At 50.2% G+C, this 22918-nt stretch overlaps 8 protein-coding genes across 8 annotated transcripts; 4 read left to right on the top strand and 4 right to left on the bottom strand.

The window, feature by feature from the left end:
- Window positions 1-414: 414 nt before the first annotated feature.
- On the top strand, window positions 415-1655 carry P174DRAFT_432033 (AHA1 family protein; the record flags this gene model as incomplete). Its single annotated transcript, XM_024825728.1, has 4 exons — window positions 415-637; window positions 698-780; window positions 862-1517; window positions 1637-1655. 4 exons carry the CDS (start codon window positions 415-417, stop codon window positions 1653-1655), a joined length of 981 nt encoding a protein of 326 aa, XP_024681239.1.
- A 453-nt stretch (window positions 1656-2108) lies between these two features.
- lys9 (saccharopine dehydrogenase (NADP+, L-glutamate-forming)) lies at window positions 2109-3866 on the bottom strand (the record flags this gene model as incomplete). Its single annotated transcript, XM_024829973.1, has 7 exons — window positions 2109-2204; window positions 2278-2487; window positions 2523-2762; window positions 2798-3139; window positions 3207-3493; window positions 3679-3732; window positions 3815-3866. The coding sequence occupies 7 exons, from the start codon at window positions 3864-3866 to the stop codon at window positions 2109-2111; spliced, it is 1281 nt and encodes a 426-aa protein (XP_024681238.1).
- A 296-nt stretch (window positions 3867-4162) lies between these two features.
- On the bottom strand, window positions 4163-6035 carry P174DRAFT_442506 (undecaprenyl diphosphate synthase family protein). The gene is made up of 2 exons (XM_024827589.1): window positions 5324-6035; window positions 4163-5224 (listed from the first exon to the last, which is right to left on the bottom strand). Exons 1-2 carry the CDS (start codon window positions 5546-5548, stop codon window positions 4238-4240), a joined length of 1212 nt encoding a protein of 403 aa, XP_024681237.1. The 5' UTR covers window positions 5549-6035; the 3' UTR covers window positions 4163-4237.
- Window positions 6036-6583: 548 nt separating this feature from the next.
- On the bottom strand, window positions 6584-9051 carry P174DRAFT_432030 (putative glycerol-3-phosphate acyltransferase Sct1; the record flags this gene model as incomplete). The annotated part of the gene is made up of 4 exons (XM_024825727.1): window positions 6584-7777; window positions 7834-8102; window positions 8166-8760; window positions 8878-9051. The coding sequence occupies 4 exons, from the start codon at window positions 9049-9051 to the stop codon at window positions 6584-6586; spliced, it is 2232 nt and encodes a 743-aa protein (XP_024681236.1).
- Window positions 9052-11669: 2618 nt separating this feature from the next.
- Window positions 11670-12784, top strand: P174DRAFT_205271 (uncharacterized protein). Its single transcript, XM_024821332.1, has 2 exons — window positions 11670-12091; window positions 12148-12784. Exons 1-2 carry the CDS (start codon window positions 11927-11929, stop codon window positions 12664-12666), a joined length of 684 nt encoding a protein of 227 aa, XP_024681235.1. The 5' UTR covers window positions 11670-11926; the 3' UTR covers window positions 12667-12784.
- A 410-nt stretch (window positions 12785-13194) lies between these two features.
- On the top strand, window positions 13195-14005 carry P174DRAFT_372689 (cytochrome b-c1 complex subunit 6 family protein; the record flags this gene model as incomplete). The annotated part of the gene is made up of 3 exons (XM_024822448.1): window positions 13195-13504; window positions 13717-13839; window positions 13941-14005. The coding sequence occupies 3 exons, from the start codon at window positions 13195-13197 to the stop codon at window positions 14003-14005; spliced, it is 498 nt and encodes a 165-aa protein (XP_024681234.1).
- Window positions 14006-14686: 681 nt separating this feature from the next.
- P174DRAFT_373410 (putative cell surface receptor/MFS transporter (FLVCR)) lies at window positions 14687-16325 on the bottom strand (the record flags this gene model as incomplete). Its single annotated transcript, XM_024822501.1, has 3 exons — window positions 14687-15550; window positions 15644-16105; window positions 16179-16325. 3 exons carry the CDS (start codon window positions 16323-16325, stop codon window positions 14687-14689), a joined length of 1473 nt encoding a protein of 490 aa, XP_024681233.1.
- Window positions 16326-21348: 5023 nt separating this feature from the next.
- Window positions 21349-22799, top strand: P174DRAFT_421686 (uncharacterized protein; the record flags this gene model as incomplete). The annotated part of the gene is made up of 2 exons (XM_024824973.1): window positions 21349-22646; window positions 22712-22799. The coding sequence occupies 2 exons, from the start codon at window positions 21349-21351 to the stop codon at window positions 22797-22799; spliced, it is 1386 nt and encodes a 461-aa protein (XP_024681232.1).
- Between the last annotated feature and the right edge of the window lie 119 nt (window positions 22800-22918).

Below are 22918 nucleotides of genomic sequence, written 5' to 3'. Positions count from 1 at the left end.
TAAGAAAGATTAATTGATCTACGTCTTCTGCAGCGTCCTTAATTTTGGACCTAGTCTGCGTGTCACTGTGAGTAATTCTTCCACCCGTCCCTTCACCGTTTCCCTATTGTTTGCAAGGCCATTGGACCTTGGCAACTATCTGAGACTCGCTTCATATGATGAGATATCATAGCTGGCACCAGTCAGACGGGGTGGTTATCAACCATTTCCACTGCTGATTAGCTCTGGTCCGGGAACGCTACCCGAGATCCCTGACAAGGAAGCACTCAATTTGCATTGGAATCTTCGCTCCACTCACATCAATTGCTTGACATTGGTTGCTAATGCCATTGCTTTGCAGAACCTAGTAACTCGGTTTCTCCGCCGCGAGCAAATCGTTCCCATATCAAGAACCTCCAGCTACAAAAGATCATCATGGTCCTCCACAACCCCAACAACTGGCACTGGGTGAATAAGGATGCCTCGGCTTGGGCCAAAAATTATTTGAAAGAGAAGCTCCGCACGCTGTCCGCTGAGGAAGATGGCGTCTCGGTGAAGATTTCGGACCTACTGACTATGGACGGCGACGTAGACGTCAGCCAGAGAAAGGGCAAGGTCATCACTTTGTTCGATGTCAAGTTACAGCTAGAGTACGAAGGTTCGTAAGACTCTTGCGGTTTAGCTATCCCGAGAGTATCACTAATAGCTCCCCCCATAGGTAAGACGAAGGACGAGGAGTCAGTTAGTGGCACCATTACTATTCCTGAGGTTGCCCACGACACGGAGGAGGATGAGTACGTTGTATGTGTCCCGTCCCGCCCGCCATACCTCAGTACCACCGGTTTCGTAGTTCGAGGAGTTAACAAAATGTTCTTGCTGTAGTTTGAGATCGAGAACTACTCTGATTCCGCCTCCAAGCAACCGGTGAAGGACTTCGTTCGTTCGAAGCTTGTTCCCCAAATCAGACAAGAGCTTGGCAAGCTTGCGCCCGCTTTGATCGCCGAGCACGGAAAGGACATCCAACATGCTCCTGGCGTTAACCCTTCCAGCGGTTTCGCTACACCACCCTCCTATCCCCAGACTTCCAAGAGTGCTAGCCCTGCTCCTCAGACGACAACAACCACCACCAACAAGGTCGCTGTCAACACCACCACAGTCACGGCCTCGGATGAGTTCCGCACCACCGCTGAGGAGATGTATACCACCTTCACTGACCCTCAACGTATCGCCGCTTTCACCCGTGGAGCACCTCGTCAATTTGACGGCGCGCAAGTTGGTGGAAAGTTCTCTATCTTCGATGGCAATGTCAATGGAGAATTTGTCAAGCTCGACAAGCCTAAGCAGATTGTCCAGAAATGGCGCCTGGCGCAATGGCCTGAAGGTCACTTCAGCACTCTCGAGATCAACTTCGATCAAAACGACGTTGATGCCGTCACCCAGATGCGTGTCACCTGGACCGGTGTTCCTGTCGGCCAGGAAGATGTGACCAAACAGAACTGGGACGTCTACTACGTCCGCAGCATCAAGCAGACTTTCGGGTATGTCATTCTTCCCTGTTCCAACATCCAATTGCTTCCTTACCATTGTCCTCTCAGATCTCATCCTACATCTTGGAGACAGTTGCTGATTGCTTTGCTTGTTCTTTTCGTCGGTATAGGTTTGGCACTATTCTCTGATCGCATCCGCCGACTCCTGGAAACCACATATTAAATAGTACTTGCCGATCGGAGGTTGAAGGCGTTTGAAAACCGTGCCTTCAGCAGCACGCCAGGGCGTGGCTCGTTCTGGGCTGGCATGGCCTTTGGTATCTCAAACGAGGCATCTGGAGCCTTTTGATTGCTGCCCCTTTGTAATTTTGACCCTCACTCATTCACACCCTTGAGGGTATAGCTCGATGAAGTTACGATAGAAAGTGAGATGATCACACCAATGTACAGACGAACTAGAATGCCAATTCTCGGTCTATGTAATGCCAATTATAATTTTAATGATATAGTTCTATTTTCTTCCCAATTTCTCTCCAATGTTCAAATGACTTCCAAACTGGTTGACCAATTGTCAAAACTTTTTGATCGTGAACATTGTCTTCATAGCCGTAGAAGTCTAATGATTTCATACAAAGAGGAAGCTTAGATGGTCTTCTCGATCATCTCAATGCCGTATTCCTCCTTGAGAGTCTTGAGGAGAGGCTCGCAGATATCCCAGGTCATGGGGGCAAGGACACCCTGAAATGAAGCGCACAGTCAGTTAGTCTCTGCTTAGTAACTCTAGAACGGGAAAATAATGTAGAAGACTCACCTTCTGGCTGATGGTACCATCGAGGACCAGCTTGACCGCAACACCGCAGGGGACACCGACGGTCTTGGCCATGGCGGAGTAACCCTTGGGATCACCGTACTCGACAAGGGTGCTGGTTCTGGTCTCCTTGGAGCCGTCCTTGTGCTCGATACCGAACTTGTGCTGCAGCATGACCATGTCCCGCTCGCCGGGGCCGTACTGCATCTTGCGCTCGAGAGTGGCGCAGAGAGTGTCGAGGGGGTTACCGCGGGGGTGATCTGCTCGTCGGAGAAGAGGCCGATCCAGCGAAGGCCGGAGATGAGGCGGTTGCGCGAATCGTTGTCGGTGAAGGTGGTCTTGGAGGCGATGGCCCACTCCAGGTCCTTCTCCTCCGAGGAGGTGGCGCCCAGGATCTTCTGCGTGGCCTCCTTCCAGGCGATGGGGGAGTTGAGGAAGTCCTGCGCCTCGTCGCTGAGGAAACCAATGTCCACCAGCACCTTGATCATCTCGGGAAGCCCTGGTAGCGCAGGGTGCCGCGGACGACGGTCTGGGCCTCGGGGATCTGGTAACGCTCGCGGTAGGGGCAGGAGTCACGGTTGGGGTAGGCGACGAAGGCGTAGCCGGGGTAGATGTAGTAGGGCTTGGCGGTAGCCATGAGGTCCGGGCCAGCAACGCTGAACTCCTTGCCATCCTTGTAAAACTTGGCAGCGTTTCTTAGAGCGAGAAGAACACCGCGGCTGGACCACGAGAACTTGTAACCCAACGGGTTGTCGGAGCACTCAGGGGCAGGGAGACCACCACAGTAGGAGAGGAAAGAAGTGATCTTACCACCCTCGGCGTGTACCTCGGAGATGGTCTTGACAGCGTACAAGTGGTCGATACCCTAGAAGCCGAGTCAGAAGAACAACTCAGATCCCAACATAAGAACGCAATGTAGGTGCTGAACGTACCGGGTCCAGACCAATCTCGTTCATAACTGTGATACCGGCCTTCTTGCATTCCTCATCCAACTCCATCATGGCAGGGGAGACGTATGAGGTGGTGACGACATGCTTCTTCGTGCGGATGGCGGACTTGATAACAAGGGCGTGGAAGGTGTAAGGAATCAGGGAAATAGCGAGGTCAACCTGCTCGAGAGCCTTGTCCAGAGCAGCGGCATCGTTAACATCGAGGGCAATAGCCTTGGTGTTGGGGAAGCCTTCGCAGAGCTTCTGGGCGCTCTCAAGGGTTCGGCAGGCTGCAAATCATAGCAACAATTTGTCAGTCTATGCGGATCCAATTCTGTGATGCAAATGAGACATCCAAGATACATCCATCCGGCTTGATCTGTTCAAGCCCGCTGCCACTGGTGCAGTGGGATCATGAAAGACATATGCAACCTCCAAGTAAGAAAGGAGTTATATGAGTATAGTGTATACGTACCAACAGTGACATGCACATCAGCCTTGGTGAGAACCTCAACGGTGGGCTTGGTGACTACCAGTCTATCAGCCAAAAAAGTCCAAGTGAATGCGGGGTTCCATGTCTCCAGAGATGATCAGGGGTAAAAGAGTCGTACCGAAGCCTGAGCCCAGAAGAAGGACCTTGGAACCAGCAATTTGCTTGACCATTTTGGTGATTGATAACAATTGAATGCCAGATAGGTGAATTGAGTCCAAGACAGGGAAAATCACTTGTGCTTCGACCGTTCCTCTCCCACCACTTCCCCGCTGTCGCCCTGTGGAGTGAGTCATGTGAAGTCACGTGTGACCCGTTTTTGGTGATAAGAGCTGCGGTATCGGAGACTTCATCTCCCCAGAATTGTTTACGTCCTCTTGTGATGAAGCTCACTTTCCAGAGGGAGATGTATTTATAGTGGTTATTATTTTAGTATCAGGTTAGGTGTCTTCGTCAATATATACAAATCGATACTTGTGGTATAATGTTTACTCCGTAGGAAAAACTCCAAACTCCCAGCTGCCCCATGCAATGGCCACATCATTTACAAGCCCTTGACCTTTCCACTGGAATTGAGTTCGGCATCAGAAGCTTCAGTGATGTCACCGTCAAAGTTTCCTTCAGCGTCGGGGTTCTTTTTCGACTTAGAGATCCTCCTTTGCCAGCCGAGAAGGACAGGCAGGAAGTGCCACAGGTCAAATTCGGGCCACAGGACATCCAGGAAGACAATCTCCGTGTCCTCATCGCACTGCCAGAGCATGAAGTCACTAAGACGTTCCACTCCTGATGTTCGGACCAGTAGATCAAGTGGGGGGTTGCCCTTGGTCAACATATGATCCGTTAGTGTCTGGCGAGTGATGGTGTCCGGTGATGGAAAAACAATCTTTCCCGATTCCGTTGAGTTCCCTAGCTCTGGAGCCTTCCCAGTTGCTGCGTCCTGATGCCCACCGAGATGTAGGGTTGTAGAGGAGGAGAACCCGGAACCCGCTTCATAGACCTTCTCTGGACCTTCACTTCCGTCACTTGGATCTTCTTCTGGTGTTGACGATACGGAGGTGGATTCGTTATCGCTAATTGTATCTTGTTCCACCTTCGCACTCTGTGCTTGAGCACGGATTTTGAGCGCAATTTGAGCCTCGGAAAAGGGTCTTCGTGCGGAAGAGTTCGAGCGGATGGATTTCAGGGGCTTGCTGTAATCGGCCACAGTATCGCGAATAGCACCGGTGATTTCATCTCGTGACGTATACGGGAAACAGATGTTAAGGACACGTTCACCATTGCGGCTGGTCATTTCCACAGCTCGGTTCACCGCTTCAAGGACGTCGGGCTTCAACAAGTCCAACCGACCCAGCACTCGAACCTTTGCTCCGTAGCGATCCAAAAGATCCCCGTGTTGTGCCATTTGTTGCAATTTCACTTTGGCCATATCCATCAATGCATCCACTTCGAACTTTGAGCGTTTGAAATTTTCGATACTAAATGCGTATATCGTCACAACTTTCACACCACATTTGTAGCAGACTTCAAGGATCTAGAGACCATCGCGAACAGTCAGCATCAGACGAATAACCCAAGAACCGGGTGGTCGCTTTTGTAGTAACAGGCAAATCTTCGAAAAGGGGCGGCTTACCCTTGCCAGAGCTTCAAATCCCAGATTATGCCCCTCAACAGTCTCAATGCCATGCGATCTTGCAAACCTCCGATTCCCATCCATAACAAATGCAATGTGCTGTGGGACCGGCCCCTGCTTGAGCGCTCCGATCAATAGCTCGCGCAGTCTGGCTATGATGAACTCGGCCGGAGGAGACGCGAGGAACCAATTCCGGAGCTTCGATAGGTGCATTGACGTAGCCATGGTGAATCGTGTAATTAATGATTCTGGTCGAAGGATCTAAAAGGAATGATGGCCTGTGGCTTCAGAGCACTGGTGACGCTGGCGGAATCTTTCTCTTGTCGAACGAGCGGACGGATGTCGGAGAGCGTCGTCAGGAGGTTGGAACTGTCCCAAATTTCTCGACACCAAGAGAACTGGAGTTTTGACGCTGGTCTCTCACACGGAAACTCCACCGACTAAGTATGATATGACAGGAAGAAGGTCTTAACTCGTAGGGCTGTGTCCATCAGGCTACACTATTTTCCTGCCAACGCGGAATCGAAGGTACTAAAATTGGACGCAAGCGGGCGGTGATTGATGTCGTAGGAGGCAAAATCGCCAAGCAAATGAGCAGACAGATAGCTGATCGACGGCTGTGAGCTGACAAGAAAGGACAATAGGAATGTAGATGAATAATTAATGCTGATAATAATAATGAGAAGGCCAGATCATCCAGTCCGCCAAAATGGTGGGTCAAAGTGCAATGTTGTACGGAGCATGTATCTATATCTAGGGTATTCTACCAAACATTCCTGGCCCACGTGTAAACTGTGGTTCAAACGTCCAACGTCCGAGGTCTTGGCCGGCCTATTCCGTTCATCATCAACGGCAACGGCAAAGTTATCCGCAATAGAAATAGATAGATCTACTTCATATGCTTGTGCTCTTCTCCACGCAAAGCATCGTACATTCAGGGCCACTTCTTGAAGGCTGGCAGTGACCACCGGATTACATCAATGTATTCTGGCTAAGAATTGATGCCATCGATATAACGCCTGAAAGAAGAGGCAGGAAGAGCATACTGGCAGTTGCTGTTTAAGAGAAGGAGAGTTTACAGGCATCAGATCACTGTCTCATTACATATATACATTCTAGCAGGTATCAGAACCTAAGCTAGCCAATACACAAGATGTTCATTCCATGATTCATCGACATTAGTGAAAGGACCGAAACACATGCACCAACCTAGCGCTCATGTGCGGAATACATGGCTATCGCGGTCCCACATATCCGACTTTATAAATCTTTCCGGCTTCCTTCACTTGAAGGCGTGCCTGGTCCAGAGCTGGCCATGTCCCAGCTTCCATCCTCGCTTCTCCGGCGCCTGCGTTCGCCCCGTTCGCGCATAGCGTCGCGAATCTTCGAGCTGACTTCTTCAAACCCGTCTTTCGTTGTCACCTGGCTCAATGGCTTCAACTGTTGTCCTGAGGAGCCAGGTCGACCCCCAAACGAGCCACTACGGCTTCGAGAGCGGCTCGAAGGTCTCGTAGAGAAAAAGCCAATGTTGGAAAGGTTGTGGAATGACTCATTGCGAGGAAGAGGCTCTTGTGTTGGAGATTCCACCTCCGTATCTGTTGCGCTAGTTCTTCTGATTTCAGGCACGGCTGCATGATCAACCTCTCTCTTTCCGGCTGGTCGGTGATCTTCACGGAAGGGATCCGTGACGATCCTTGCGGCATCAAAGTCTGGGAATAACTCTGGGCCCAGAGTATTTATGACTTCAGTGACTTGTTGAGCGAGTGCCGCGCGTCTTTCGCGCACCTTCACAAGAGTATTGGCTGAGGAAGGATTCAAAGATAGCACCAATGGTCTCAGAGATTTCACGATATCCATGCCCACCTCGCCGATGCGAAGCGCCGCGAAAGTAATGGTTGGGAATAGGATCATCCCGATAGGCACGATCAACCACAAAGGCATCCAGTCAGGAACAAGCCCCTGGATACGGTTGTGGTACGCCCACCAGGTAAAGGCTGCAGTGTAGAATGCATACACTGCGGGGGCGAAAGCAAGGGCGACGAGTAGCTTCCAGGTTGCCATGACATCACGTCCTTGAAGTTTCACGGTAGATGCGGCCAGTGCTTCTTGCGACTTCTTCTTGGAGATGTATTTCGTTGCAATGAAAACAGGTGCAAAAAGAATCAAGCCAGGCAGTGTCCCGATGGTCAAGAGAGCTAATTTGCCCAGACGATAAATCAAGGTGGCAATGACCTGAATCCACGAGAACTTCGCATACTCGACCTGATGATCACGGATCCCTAGAAGACGGAGTTGCTTGTTGTAGTCGGCAACGCCCTTTCTGAGATGAATCACACGAGGGTCATCCTTAAAGTGGGTATAACCTTTAACAAGGCGGCGGTTGAGCTCGACCACCATGGGAAGCGGGAGGTTTTTTCCCTTGGTGTTATACAGGCGACGAGCGGCTTGAATTACCTAGAAATCTATGTCAGTCCACAAATTCCATGGTCAGAAAGGGCGAGTTCACCAACCATCAAAGTCTCATAATCAGGACTAGTTACGGTTACAGATACAAGACCCTGATAAATGGTGTCGAGCAGTGCGCCGACGGCTTCTCTTCTTTCACCTCGTTTGAACTGATCTACCACCTCCCTTGGTACCTCTATAGGGTTACCAAACTCAATCACGGCCCTTGAACGGAATTTATGAGCGTGGAAATAGTTCATTCCGCATGGAACGATCTTCAAGCCACAGTCCGGATTGTCCGCCAGAGTACCTAGCGCCATCAATGCCACACCAGCTAGAGTTCAATCAGCCGAGGTTCCCGCAAGCAATGAGGGGAATCGAAGGGAAAGAGCTATACCTTTCAATGGAAGTAGGTTTGGCCTGTCATGGCTGCCACCTTCTGGAAAGATACCCACACAGCCACCTGCGTTGAGTCTGCCGAATACTGCTTGGTAGACGGCTGTCTGATCGACGTGAGGTGCTACTTTGAACTTGGATCCTTGAAAGTCGGGGTCTTTGGCGGAGCCGTCCCCGGTGAATGTTCCATCATCAGCGATATCATGGCGTCCCGTGAGCTGGAAAAGTGCGTCCTTGGCTTTGAACGGTTTCTTGATTATCAATTCTTCTGGACCGCGGATTTCAGCGATGGTAGCACTGTGCGAAATACCATTGATGGTAGGAAGAGAGATTGTGCCTTCCTTTTCAAACTCAGGCCCTTCAAAGTTGGTCCCCACCCCTCGCAAAAGAGTCGGCTGATTAACAGGATCAGGCAAATATATAGTTCCAACACCAGGTTTCACATTATCCATCGCTCGAGCAACCGGGACAGTTCCTATTCCCCTAGCCAACAACCCGATGAATTTGCGCTTGAAGGATTTCTCTGCAATGAGCCATGAAATGCGACGGTGGGCTTCGTTACGCAACACTCGCATCAGGATCAACGAATCGACAAACTATCATAGTGTTGCAAAAGTCAGCGACTGGAAGATATAGCAAGAAGGAGCATGAAGCAAGCGCTACAGCCGAAGACAAATATATATGTATGGAAACATGAATGAACAGAAACCAACCTGATTCGCATGAGGCGCTGCAACGAGGATCAACGGACCCCTCCGAGGGATCTTCCAAGAACCGCGAGGATGAACTTCCCGGAAGAACAGGTCAATTAGCACCGAGAATGACCATAAGACCAAATCATATAGCCACCCAATTAGAGGCGGGATATATGGTTGTTTCGTCCCCATGATGCCGTAGAATAGATCGAAATGCCCTTGAGCCGATCGTCACTCTTTGCACCTAGCTGCGGCGATTGCTCAAGGCCGAGGAAACAATATGAATCTCTAATGGACCAGTCTCTCGAATCGTGACTTGCTTCCCAGTCGCTGTCTTATCTCGAAATGATGAAGCCGGAAGCACGCGTCGATGCGACCGAACCGGACATGCGCCTTCAAGACCGAACCACCTTGATCGAACTTATTTTAGTCAATTCCCGGGATTTTGAGTATAAGAGCTGTGAAGTCTTACTGTCTTTAGTTAAGGTCTTGAAATCAGAAGCTTAGGGGGGAAAAGCTGAAAAGTAGCTATGTAGGTAGCGAGCAAAGACTACCCATGTGACACTCCTTGGCTTAAATAATAATGTCATAGAGCACCTTTTTAACTATAGTGGGGGAGCACAGGAGGTCCCAAAAACCTGCGGTTTCGCCGTTTGTGCACGGACTGCACACCGGATTGGTTGAAAAACAGCGACGCTTCTAGAACTGCGACTACACAATCACCTCTTAATTAAGTATAGAGGAGATACTATCTAGATAATGCATCTATCTGCTAATGTCTCAGGAGACAGTATTAGCTGCGTCTCTGTTGCACTATTTGCACACGAGATTTTTTGTTCAGCCAAGTTTCCCTTTTCTATCGTCCATTACACGACATCTATTTGGTCCTACCTTACTGTATCAACCAGAATCATCAGGGTCGTCTACAAGTTGATAACTATCACTGATGACATACAGTCAGGCTCGTAGGTACCACTTGGCCCTTTTCTTCAGTAGTACGAGACCTGGAGCTGCCAGCAGGTGTCCATGGGTCTGATGATCTGGTCCTAAACTCAATTATGCGGGGAGCTCGAATCTTTTGATAGTTTATGGGCAAGGTCCGGATCTTTACATTTCGGTGCCCAATCAATCGTTAATCGAAGAGGGTTGATCATTTAACAATCGCCTGAGATTGCTCGCTGAGGATCAGTATGACCTGGACAGTGTCTGAGGAGATGTTTGCTACTTGCCACATTCTTCGAAAACACCTAATGATTTCATAGGTATGCTTGAAGGTCTCTTGGCAAAAGGCATCGCTCTTTGAATCGCTGAACCTAAGCTATAAAGGTCTGATGTGCTGCTTCTGCTCCAAGGTCAAAGGTGCCAGTTGCTGATAGCACTGCGATTGTTTTAGTGGAAAAATATACATAGGTCTGGTCATCCGCTTCGAGTATACTGATGCTGTCATTATAGCCACCTTAGCAGTCACGAAGCACTGTTAGCGGTATCATAGGTGCTAATAGAAATCCATCAGAATGGCATCTTCAGCTATATACTGGATGAAGCTCCCACATCCACCTGGGTTCGTGACAGATGTCAGTGCTGCCTCAACCCCAAGGGAAAGACTTCAGCACAAACCCGACGATGCATTATATGAGCAGTGTATAGCTGCGACTCAGAGATCACTGAATGTTGTTGTCCTTCTCTACCGATGCTCACTTACAGCTGGGCTTCGAGGGTTGCGTCCGCCTGGTAGACACTACTGCTGGGACTCTTCTATTTGCAGCTTCAGTCCTGTTCATGTTTCTATCGGCACCATGGCCGGACCTAACATGGCCCCGTGCCGCGCTGTGATCGGTCCACTTTACAAATACTAGCCATGAAGTGAAGCATTTTTGGTGATATTAGGCACGCTGCAAAAGCAGCCTTAGACTCAAAGTCCAATGGACAGCGCCTTGATGAAGGAGGATCCCGTTTGTCAGGAACCCAGCAGACAGTGCACACTGCCTTCCGGACACGAGAGGTGTGCTTTTATATTGGGTGATTGCAGCGAGCGTGCGAAGTAGCTGTGTTTTTGAGCAAACAATTCTATGTGCAGTCCACCACGATAGCGGATAAATACGTCATCTACGTTGTAATAGATAGCATAACGTTTCTTCCGCAAACTTAGAAGAGAACACTGCAGTAACTTGATACTATGTAAAGCTGATGGATAGGTGCTGATCAGATTGAGATAAGGAGCATCAAGGAGGAATAATAAGTTGGTGTTGGGAATGCGCTCCTCAAACGGTTTGCGTCGGTAATCCTGGTGGATACAGCAAGAAAGTTCTCGCAGCAGCCTCCAATTGTTTCAGTGTTTGCCATCCCGATAAGGCACCCAGGTCCTAACCGTCCATATGATGCGAAGTCAGAGACAAAGTCTCAAGGCAAAGGCTATCGAATTATGCTCTATCTTGTCCGCTCATGAACGCCTAATACATATCACACTGCCGCTTTTAGTACCAATTTCAGTGTCCTCAATCTCCCCGCTCAGAAAGCTGCCCCACGCTACGGAGCACATAGCGAGTATATAGTGCGGATCGTCGCGAATATCACGCAGCTACGGGTCCAAACTACCGGCTTTATCACTGTTGACATTACTTTGGTTATTCTCAAACACGGCGACGGATTTTGCTAGAAAATATCCGAAGGTGAAGATTTACCATCACTCTAACTAGCTGCAGCATTCACACAGCGTGAACCACTAGCAAGGCTGTTAAACTGGGCTTTGACCAACAGGTCTGACCATCTGGTCCGCATCTGTTTCTACTTTATGAAGAGTCATTCAATAGGTCGACACCAAGACTATCGATAATAGCGCCTGAGCCCAAGCGCGAGCGCATATATCGACACGTTTACTGGAATATTGGAGCCGGCCAGCCAAGATGTCAATCAAGTATGTGGAGCGACCCTAGGTTCAGCCGCCGTCTCTTCATTGTTATGCATAGTACCTGCATCGCTAGTCATTTGTCTCAATTATTCTGCCTTCACCCTGATTGCCTGTGAAATGCATTGAGATATCTCTGACGTTGGACTGTACAGCTGGGTGATGCTCCATGACCGTGAAGGCTTCGTCAAACTTCCAAATGAGCAGTTGATATACACCTCTCCGCCGCGCACGAGTCTCTCTCTGCAACCGCTCAGTTCGTACACTGGCAGGGATTCAATATCCGTGCAGAGCAGTGCCGGCCAGATCTATCTTACCAATCAGCGGGTCAGAAGACTCTTTTCATCATTTTCTCCTCGAAAGTCTGCTAACATCAATGATAGGTTGTCTATATTCCCTCTCAGAAGGCAAAAGACTTTCAATCATTTTCGGCTCCGCTTCTCAACGTACATGACTCGCACGTTACTGCACCATTTTTCGGTCCAAATCAGTGGATAGCCCTTGTCCAACCCGTGTCTGGAGGAGGGATTCCCCCGTCATTGCCAGCCGTTCAACTGAAGGTAACTTTCAAAGAGGGAGGCGCGTTCGACTTCCACAATAACTTCGAGAGACTCAAGGAGCGTATGCAACAGGCACTTGAGCTCTCACAAGAAAGCGTCCGAGGATCGGGAAACGTTGATCTCTCTACAATCCACCTGGAAGAGTTGCCCGCCTACACGGGGCCGCAGGGTGATATGACTGGAGTTCACTCTCATGACCAAGGTCTATCTCCGGACTCGTACAGTTGCCAGGACAGTGCAGGGACAGAAGCCGAACCATTGGATCCACCGCCAGGCTACGAAGAAGTTCAGCAACAGAGTGTTGCCAACGAACTCGAAGAAAGGCTACGCCGTGCCAGTTGACGCCGAGTGGGAGGCGATTCTGATAATTCTAGACATTGAGCAATCTTGCTTACACATTCTCCATCTTCGCGACTGTTCCCTTTCTCTTGTCTTTTCGTCAAAGCTATTCCCATTACATTATGAGATATCTCCAGGTTAATGTACAATAATTGGGAGATTAATCACTCATCGCGATAAAATAGGACACAGAAGGGGCTCAAGTCCGAGAAATCATCCGCCAGGGATCCCTTCTCTGTATGAATGATCCATCGAGCCGTACAGATAGTGTGAGCTGTAGAGAAATGAAGAATGAGTGGTTTATTAAACAGCACAGGTACAGAAGTATCCCTCCCGGAGCGTCAGCCAATCACGTGTGCGACAATTCGACCTCCCCCGGCGCCGGGGTGTTCCGATTTTCCTGGACGGTCGGAGCCAAAGCTTCGTAAAACCACCATCCTCATCAAATCTCGCTCGCTGCTGCCATTGCATCCCCACACTCTCGACTCCAGACCCTCCATTCTCGTCAATTGATACTTTCACACGGTCAGGATGGGTCTCGCCGACTTTTTCTCCGATATGATCTCCTCCCTGAGCTTCCCCGAGGCTCAGGCTGAGGCACCCGCCGAGACCGTCGAGCAGACCAGCCAGGAGGCTGAATCCGAGAACAAGTCCGACGTGAGCGAGGAGAATACCGAGGAAGAGAGCACCGCGAGCACCGAGGAGTCTGGTGAGGAGACCCCTGCTGAGGAGTCTTCCGAGGAAAGCCAGGAAGAGCCCGAGGAGGAAGAGGAGCCCGAGGAGGAGGAAGAAGAAGAGGAGGAAGAGGAGGCTGTCGACGTCAAGCCCAAGCTTGAAGAGGGTGAGTAACTCATTGTCGACCTGGAGATTTTCCGTTTGCCCGCCTACGGCGTTGGGTCGCTTTGTTGCGTATTCATGGAAGTGAATACACACGCTTTCAAATCTCCGGTTGTCCGCATCATTGTAGGATTGTCTGGACACCGCGCAAAGATCCAACCTCTATTTACTCATCCAGCATTGCTATGCGATACTTACTGACCTTATCATAAACAGACTGCGCCAACGGTCCCCAGTGCGCCCCCTACAAGCACCACTACGATGAATGCGTTGAGCGCGTAACCCGGCAGGAGGAGGACCCTGACCACAAGGGCCCCAAGGAGGACTGTGTTGAGGAGTGTAAGTGACCTAGTTTGATTATTTGAGATTGGGCTAGCCTCGTTGGCCTTCAAGATGTGTTCGTGAGATTTCCGACTAATGCTGGCTTTGCCTGTTAACAGTCTTCCACCTCGCCCACTGCGCAACCAACTGCGCTGCCCCCAAGCTCTGGAAGGCTCTCAAATAAGCGCTTCGCCCTCGAACTGACTCCTGCTGCTCTTTTTCAGCATTCAACGACAAGCGAAACCCAAGATGCCACGTTGGTTATCTGATCGGATAGAAGAAGAGCTTGAGGAGTTGAATAGAAGTACATGATGGCCGGCATAATTGAATGTCAGCCTGCCGATATAGAACCCGGCATCGAATGAGCACGGGGCGTTCTTGACCGGTTTATATGCTGGAAATGGAACGGTCCTATTATTCTGCTGTCGGCCTTGTTATGTTACGGTATGGAGGATGGTAAAAAATGGCATCCTTTGCCTGTATGTACAGATAGCTGGTCTCCGCCTGTTTGAAACTGTGCTTTTGCATTATGCTTTGTTTTAGAATCAATGTTTCCGCTTTGCTTAGACTTGTGGTGCTCTCCCTCTCCGTGACCTGGTGGCTGTAGATTGTCCTTCCATGATTGAATGTACAATTGAGTACTCAACAGCGGACTTTGACGTTAAATTTCACCTCAACTGGTATCTCAGAAAACATTACATTTACACAAGATCATTATTGATAAATCTCACCAAAAACTTAACAGTCAAAAAGGGGAGCACTGCATAAAACGAGTAAGGAAAATAGTTGCGGATAACGGAACTAGATCGCTCAAAGCATTGATGACACACTGACTCGTTACCCAAGAATATTTTTCAAATCATCCTCAAGCTGAGTCTTTAGGCGCCAGCTTGGGCAAGTCAGAAGCATGATCCAGTCCGGTACTGCGGTTCTCATCACCTACGCGCACGCCTGCACTGGCCGCCTCGCGGCCCCGGAAAACAGTATCTTCCAAGGGGACACCACGATCGACATCCAACCGGCGGCGGCGGACATCCCGCCCAAACAACCCGATGCAGATAGGAAACGGCGCCGCAACAGCTGCCACGACGGCTGCGAAAATCAAGGCATTTCTCATGTTCTGGGGCGGCGAGGCGTTGTCCGAGGCTTTCAGGGCGTCCTGGATGAGGATGAACACCGCGCCTAGAAGCTGGCCCCCTGTCCAGCAGATGGTGCTTCCTATCTCGGGCGAGAAGGGGTACGTGATCTCTACGAGGTACTCGAGCACGACGGGGAGGAGGCCGAAGGAGGATGCCCCGAGGAGGGCGCAGACGACGTATGCCGGGGCAATGCCTGCTGGGCTGGACGGGGCGAAGATGAGGGCGATGTAGCAGATGGCGACGATGGGGACCAGGACCCGGATGGTGCCGAGGTAATGCTTGAAGCGGTCGGTGATTGGGGAGATGATGGCCGAACTGATGAGTCCGACGATGATGAGGACGCCGCCTGCGATGCCGGCGTCTGTTTCGGAGAAGCCGTGTGGTTCGAGAATCTGGTTCAGGAGGGAGGAGACGCTGTTGAAGAAGCCCACGTAGACGGAGAAGGGGATCAGGATGAGCCAGAACTCGAGGGTTTTGAGGAGCTGAATCAGCGCGGGACGGAGGGGTGTTTTACTGCCCGCTGATGAAGCACTTGGGGGCGTTGGTGGTGCGGCTGGAATGAAGAATGATGGGATTGATGCGACGGTTGCCTGTCAAATTATGGGTGCGATCAGTATTGCTCTGCTGATATGGGTTGCTTTACGACAATTCACTTCTGCTGATGGGATCGACGATGCACCTACAATGATCGATATGTACAGAACCATATCTGGAACCTGATCGGGGGTTGTCGCCCAGAACGAATCGATCAACTGCCCCAAGGCTGCTCCCAAAGGGTTGGCCAGAGTTGCAACGGCTGTTGCGCTAATGCGCCCTTGATCGGAAAACCAGAGATCGCTGTACCTTGTCGGCGCACTCAAGCAGAATGGTTGCGCCAGACCGATGAGGATCTGCCCAAACATGGCCACACCAAAGATGCCTCCCTGGGCTTTCGTTCCGGCATATCGAATCCAGTTGCCCACGAGCAGGAGTGCGGAGGTAGTGACGATGGCAGGTTTGGGACCGCCTTTGTTAAGAGTGAGGATGACAACTGGACTGGCGACGCAAAAGGCAAAGAGATAGCCAGTGCTCATCCAATTGATGGCGGTTTCGGAGACACCAAAATGCTGCGATGCGGTGGTGGATATAGAAGAAAAGGTGAGCCACTGAGTTTCTCAGGACCGTGCAAACATTAGCCAAATTCTGGTTCTGCGTCTGTTGTTAAGAAAGCGCACTTACATCCCAGCTGACGACAATATTCAGCAAAACCAGTTGAGCCAGTCCCCAAAATCGTCGTTTATACACCTTGTACACAGTCACCGTAGGAAACGGGTCTGGTGATAGGATACCATGTTGGGAATCGGCTGCGGAGTGACCTGCGGGCATCTTGGATGCTTGCGACACAGACATGTCGACTGGAATACCATGACTCCGGACGGCAGAGGATGGGGCAGGAGATATCTATTAATGCAACGAGGAGAAGAGCGAGACTTTGCCAGACGAAGCGAGTTGTCACTGGCCGTCCACATGCTGTTTAATATCAGTTAGTTGCTTTAGTTCGTCGACATCCTTGTCGGTAGTGAACCCCGGCGTTATTTATGAGAGAGAGAGTGTTTCATTTCCTCCACCAAGCAGATAGTCCTTGAATCCTTTGGTTTTCTTGTTGGGGTTCTTCCGAGGCTCCTAACTTTAGTACGTAGTTACATATGGATAGTGAACGTGAGTCCGAGTCAAAGACAGACCAGATAAAGTGATCATGAGGGCGCGTGCGATCGACTGTGGGGTAATGAGGCTAGATACGGAGTCCTCCGGAGCTACTCGTGGATTAGATATTATGCTCCGCTTGCAATCATCATACTGCCAATCGGTTGTCAGTAGCATAGCACCACTGTTTCATCTTATTTCGAACAGTTCACTATGTTAATTAAAAGTGTGGTTGAATTCTGGACTAGGTAGACGAGTTTAAGGATAATATATCCTGGATGCTGGCTATACTATCTACATGAACATGTCTCGTGTATTTTCGTCCGCGCATAAAAGATCCGAGGAATCAATCATCAACTGTCAACCGAAGATGGATCAGTTCCAGTTACTGTTGCACGAGTCCCGTATACCCATCAGATAGAGAACTTGCTTCGCTCTGGTCAACTTGAGACACCTATTCTGTGTGCATACCTCCAGCTGTGTTCAACGTACTCCGTAGCCGAGGAGATCATCTCAGATGCGCCATCATCTTGGGATTTATGATTGTGCAGAAGACCTGGTCTAATTCTTCAAGGTTCAGGCAGCCATAGGCAATTCCACAGATCATTTTGATCGTTGATATCGAATACTGTGGATCTGATCCTTTGCGGAACAAAGCAAGCCTTCCTGCACCTAAGCAAAAGACGAAACCATTGGCCAGATACCTCGTACCTTGATAAGTCTGGATTTCAGGGGAACCATCTGGGGCTGAACCAGGGGTTGGTTAAGGAACCATATTGTCCTGGGATCACAGTATCAAGTCACAAGTGAATATTGTCTAGACCACTATCAAAACGAGATCGATCAGATAGGGGAGATCATCTTATGCATTCCACAAGTCTAATTGGTGATCCAGAATGTGAGGGGAGTCTCTGTTGATTCCATTCCTTTGTTACCTATCTAAGCACCTCCTAAGAAGCCAAGATGCAGAAAAACAACAAATCATATGCATGTAGTTGCTACCAGTCATATCGTTTCTCCAGAACATAGATAGCTCATGCGACTGTTATTATATTCTCAATCATGTCAAAACTATTTTGATGAATGATGTTCCTGTGAATGTTGATCCCTCATATTATGGTGTGTTGGCCGGTCCTTCAGGTAGCCTCCTCCTCTTCTTCTAAGTTAGAATTTAGACTTGCTGATCTTCTTCGCTCTTCAATCCCCCAAGGTCATTTTTCCCTCCCACCTTATCCACTCTAATACCCTCTGAATAACTGCCTTTTACTCTGTTATATCACTTTTCACACGAATCGCTGTCCATTGACCTCGGTTGACGTGGAAGTAGCTGCTGCCTTATGATAATGAACCCTGTTTGGTGACGGCTCGTCCCTGAGACAATTCTCCACACCAATCCATTGCCGCATTCCACCGCGCGTTTCATCGAGATATTTCCTCTCTAGAAGTCGAGATGAACGATCACGATCGCTTTAGCCAGTCATCCTATGGCGACCCGAGATACCTGTCGTCCGCCTCCTTTGAGGCCGCTCCGGCCCCTCCGGCCCCTCCAGCCAAGGTTCTCATGGACGGCTACCGCGAGACCTTCGAGCCTCAATATGCGGAGAAATTGCGATACAATCCAGTGCGTTGAAGCCTCACTCGGTTTCTCCCTCATATTGAACCATGCTTTTAACACAACTATTCTTATAGCTCAATCCGAGCCAGCCACAAAGTCCAGCTTTACTGAACGCCAACGACCCCGTCGCCATGTACCTACTCACCGAAACCGCTATGGGGGACAGCATGAACTATGAGATAATGTCTTTGGAGGAAGTTGAGGCTCTGAAGAAAGATTACTCCTTTCTGTCCAGTCGCCTAAACGCAGCCAAACGGAAATTAGCCCTGGAAATGAAACTGCGCGACGCGGCTCTGTCGCTTAGCAGATTAAACAACTCAACAAACCGTAGGGCTAGCGAAGAATACAACGCCGGAATCTCCCCGAAGTCTCATCCCAGTCACAGAAATGGGTTCGGCGCTACGGACTCTTTGGACAAAACGGACGAGGAACTGGCGGAGAGCACGCGAAAGTGCGAGGAGCTGGCTAATCAAATCTGGAACTTGGAACGCAAGGCGCAGCATGTACGCCAGAGGTTATTGGAACATACAGCCGGTGTTCTACAGATGACGCATAAGGGGTTGAAGAAGAACCTGAGGAATGTTCCACATACACCGGAGAGCCTCTCTAGCCACAACACCCGCGGCAGTATCGACGACTTTGACGACAGAAGCTTGTACAAGACGTCAGACAATCTTGATGGGCCAGCTGGTCCCGGTAGCCAAGAGATGATTGGGCTTGAAGTTATCGGTAATACCGAAAGAAGGCTGGAGGCTTTGAGTGAGAACCTGCGCGACATGGTTTTAAGGCTGCAACCTGAGAGCGACTATGATGCGATTCCTCGAACTTCGGATGATGCGACATCGATCAATCCCACAGCGACAGTCGAAGCGCTCCTCGCTTACATTGAGCGTGGTTTGAATATAATTGCTGCAAAATCGGCTGAGACACCGCGCGCCTTGGAGTCGGAACACGGTACAGAGAACCATTTAGTGGAAATCAATGCCCGACTACACCACATCGTAGGGCAATCTGGATTGTCTCGCTCACAGGCTCTCTCTCCTCCCCCGGCGTCGTCAGGGAATGGCCTACAAGAACATTTCGATTACCTGAATCTTGGTATTGATGACCTTCATAGCCAGATTGAGAAGCTCCTCGAACAGAAGAGCATCTTAACCACTCAAATTCAGCAACAGCGGGAATTAAACTCCAAATCGGACGCGGAACGAGATGCACACATAGCCGATCTGGTCGAGCAGATCGCTCATCTCCGGAAAGACCTCGAGCTGTCTGAGCAGGGTGCTCAGAGTGCAAAGGATGAACTCGACCTGGCAATCAAGCAACTCGAAGCTCTACGTCAGGAACTCAACGACCTTCAACAACAGAAGGGCGTCGCCGAAGATCACGCGAGCGCTTTGGCATCCGAAAAAGAAGCTCGAGTGCATGCGGAGGCGGAACTGTCGCGCTTACAGACTGTCATCCAGGAACTTAAGCAGGGGAGGGACGCGCAGATGGAAGCTGATGAAGCCCGTGTGCGGGCTGAGCACGAGGTCGCTCGTCTGGAATCCCATCTTGAACAGCTTCGATCCGAAAGCGCCTCTCAAACAGAGGAACTCACTGCCGCTCGCTTGAAGGCAGACAGTGAAGTCACACGTCTGCAGAGTGTGGTTGATCAACTTCGTCAGGAGGCAAACGCTAGAGCTGAAGAAGCTGTCGAGGCCCGGGACCGAGCCGAACAACAAGTACTGCAGCTGGAGCAGACGATGCAGCAAGTTCGCAACGATGCTGATGCACGGATCAAGGAAGCCTTAGATTCTCGCGTCGCGGCAGAAGAGAGTGCGACTCGGCTGCAGGCTGAATTGAGTGAAATGGCCAGCGAGGTTTCTCGGCTGCAAGACGCTATGGAAAAGCTTCGCGTTGACATGGAGTCGCGGCTCAGAGAAGCAGCTGAGGGACGCACAAACGCAGAACAGAGCGCGAGTCGTCTGCAGGCTGAATTGACAGAAATGGAAGGCGAAGTAGTCAGGGTACAAACGGAACTGACAATGGCCAAAGCGGAGCTCGATGGTGCGTACGGTAGCAGAGCCCAACGAGCAGCAGAGGTGGCCGCCAATCCAGCTATCCAAAAGGAACTTGATGCCTTGAACACTAGGAATCTTGAGCTTGCGGAGGAGCTCGCAGCCCTCAAAGCCGGAAAGCCTGGTAGCAGCGATCTGCAGCAGCGAGTGCAGATGCTGGAAAGGGAACTCCGGGAAACTATTGACGATTATGAAATCATGACCAAGGCCAGCATCGAGTTCGAGAAAGAACGTGAGAGGTACGAAGGTATGATTGACGGTCTACGTGACCGCTGCGAGCAACTGGAGACGCAGCTCAATGAGGAGCGAATCAATTGGATGGGTATCAACAACGCAGTGGGACGAGATGGCACGTATGAGACCACTTCTACAATGGTCCTGAAGAATGAATTCAAGAAAATGATGCGTGACACTCGCATTGAGAACATGAAGATCCTCAAGGTTAGTTACAATGTCGCGGCCTTCCGTTGCCATTATTCCAGGCTAACCTATCTGTGCAGGCGGAACAAGAAGAACGAAGACGACTAGAGACTCAGATTCGGAATCTGAAGAAAGAACAAGCAGCAAGCACTGGCAAGTCGAGTCTCAGCCACAGCGTCACGGCTTTATGACCATGATATCCTATAGACTTTCTTTTTTATTTTCGGTTACCCCAGCTTTGTTGTGGACTGTCAGTCAGTACAGCCAATACTTTCAATGTGCATATTAGTCTCTAATTCCCTCCATGTACTATTTCGGAACTCTGCCCATTTGTGTCTATATTTGTCTCCGCACATATAATAACGAAGCTGACAATGTATCATCAATCGTCTTGCTTGATATCACTTTCCGTTTTTGGGTGCTTCATCCGTATTCCTGCTCCTGCCTTGTGATGAAGGTTGCGGAAGGTGCACAGGGCCGTAAGGAGGCCTGTTGGCGAACATTGCATCCCACGCTCCCGATCCTCGCACGCACTTGGTGCACAGCGTCTTCTGCAGCCTTACTGAGCATCCATTGTTATTCTTTCGTTCATGACTCCTGTTTGTCATTGAACATGTCACTCCGATGTCGTCCTGTCTCCACCGAGTCTGTGTCCTCCGATCGACAGTCATTTCTTAATGGACGAAAGACATATCATGGAAATGTACGAAACACGAATACAGGTCTGTCTGTGCCATTGGCCAGCGACGAAAGCTCCATCTACAATGCTGCCAGAGCGGGTTCCGTCGACGACCGTTATTCATTGACCCGTAGCACTGATAATCCCATGGACGAAATCTTACACAGTGGGATGGCACCGAATATGGCCATGTTCATTCCTTTAGCCCATGAAGCACATGCTTCTCACGCTCTCTATCTCTCAAAAGAGCAGATGATCAAAGGCCCAGTGTGGGACTCGCATCCATTATCAGACACCTGCGTCGCAGCGACCGCGAGCTGTGACGAGAAATCTGAACTTGTTTTGTCTGACGTCTCATTGAAGAAGCACTCTCGCGATAAGTCTCGGCATCGTAAAGTGGCCAGTCTCAATGACCTAGACAACGTTCAACGAGTTCCTAAATGGCCAGGACGTAAAGGGTCGCCAGTGCGTCCTGCTATTCCGCGATTCCCTCCACCATATAGATCACCCACACCTCCGGGCCTTCCATCTTTCGGAAGTCCTGAAGCGATGTCCTACTCTACCCAGTTCTTCGTTCGGTCCTTTGTTCGCGAGGGACATATCCAACAGAGAATTCCACCAACCACAGGTCCACTCACTTCGAATGGTGAAGGCGTGGCGTCTTATGGGGAAACCTTGCGCAGGTTCTTCGGATTCTCTTCACCTGCCCCTCCTCGGCCAACTAGACAGTCGATTCCCGTTGCAAGGGCCGAAGATGGTACGGCAGTGCTAGGACGCTTTCCCTATCGGCATAGCGCCCATGGTACAAGCTTGGTCAGACGACTCGACGACCATCCTTTCCACCGGAGGGCAATTCCTGCGGCTGATTGTGCGACTGTCGAGGAGGAAAGCAACTCTAACCGTCCGAATGAATATGGTACGGGGTTCGTGAAGTCCACAAGCTCAGCGCAAGTCGAAGCATCAGTGCCGACTTCACGTCCCGTTGAAGAGACTCGTCGTTTCGATTCTTCCCGTGTCACCCCAGCAATACCTAAACCGACCGTGACTGGTCGATCTCGAAACACAGAACCTGCTACGGTGTCCCGGGCGAAAAACCTCATCCCAAGACAGACTAGCATCTCCCAACCACAGCATGGCCGCACTCCACTGAGTGGCAATATGCCCCAGCAACAGAGTTCGGATCGAATTGGCGAGCCTCGTCGATCCGTCGACATGACTGGAACAGTCCACGGGTCAGCAGATCCTTTGTTGCAGTTTCTACAGATCAGGGCGCTCTCTCTCTGCTGTTGCCTCCCAGGCTTCGGCGAACAGGACGACATCATATACGCACAATCTTCGAACGATACGTACACCACTGCAAGAAGCTCGCCTGCCAATGGGATTAACTGTAGGGTTTAGTACTATCCGTCAAGTGACTTCTACGGACTTGAGCACGCAGAATCTCGGTCTGTCAAATTGGGCAATCGCTCGGGCTGGCATTGTTATATCACTACAAAACACGGAG

Source organism: Aspergillus novofumigatus (genome assembly GCF_002847465.1).
Source record: "Aspergillus novofumigatus IBT 16806 chromosome Unknown P174scaffold_5, whole genome shotgun sequence".
NCBI classification, from domain to species: Eukaryota; Fungi; Ascomycota; class Eurotiomycetes; order Eurotiales; family Aspergillaceae; genus Aspergillus; species Aspergillus novofumigatus.
This window is presented reverse-complemented; position numbering and strand designations above follow the sequence as displayed.

Bases quoted from the DNA above. Each gene is read 5' to 3' on its own strand.
- P174DRAFT_442506 (XM_024827589.1), bottom strand. From the start codon at position 5,548: ATGGCTACGTCAATGCACCTATCGAAGCTCCGGAATTGGTTCCTCGCG. The intron at 5,225-5,323 runs GTAAGCCGCCCC...GATGGTCTCTAG, and splicing joins GATTTGAAGCTCTGGCAAGG to ATCCTTGAAGTCTGCTACAA.
- P174DRAFT_205271 (XM_024821332.1), top strand. From the start codon at position 11,927: ATGCTCCATGACCGTGAAGGCTTCGTCAAACTTCCAAATGAGCAGTTG. The intron at 12,092-12,147 runs GTCAGAAGACTC...CATCAATGATAG, and splicing joins TCTATCTTACCAATCAGCGG to GTTGTCTATATTCCCTCTCA.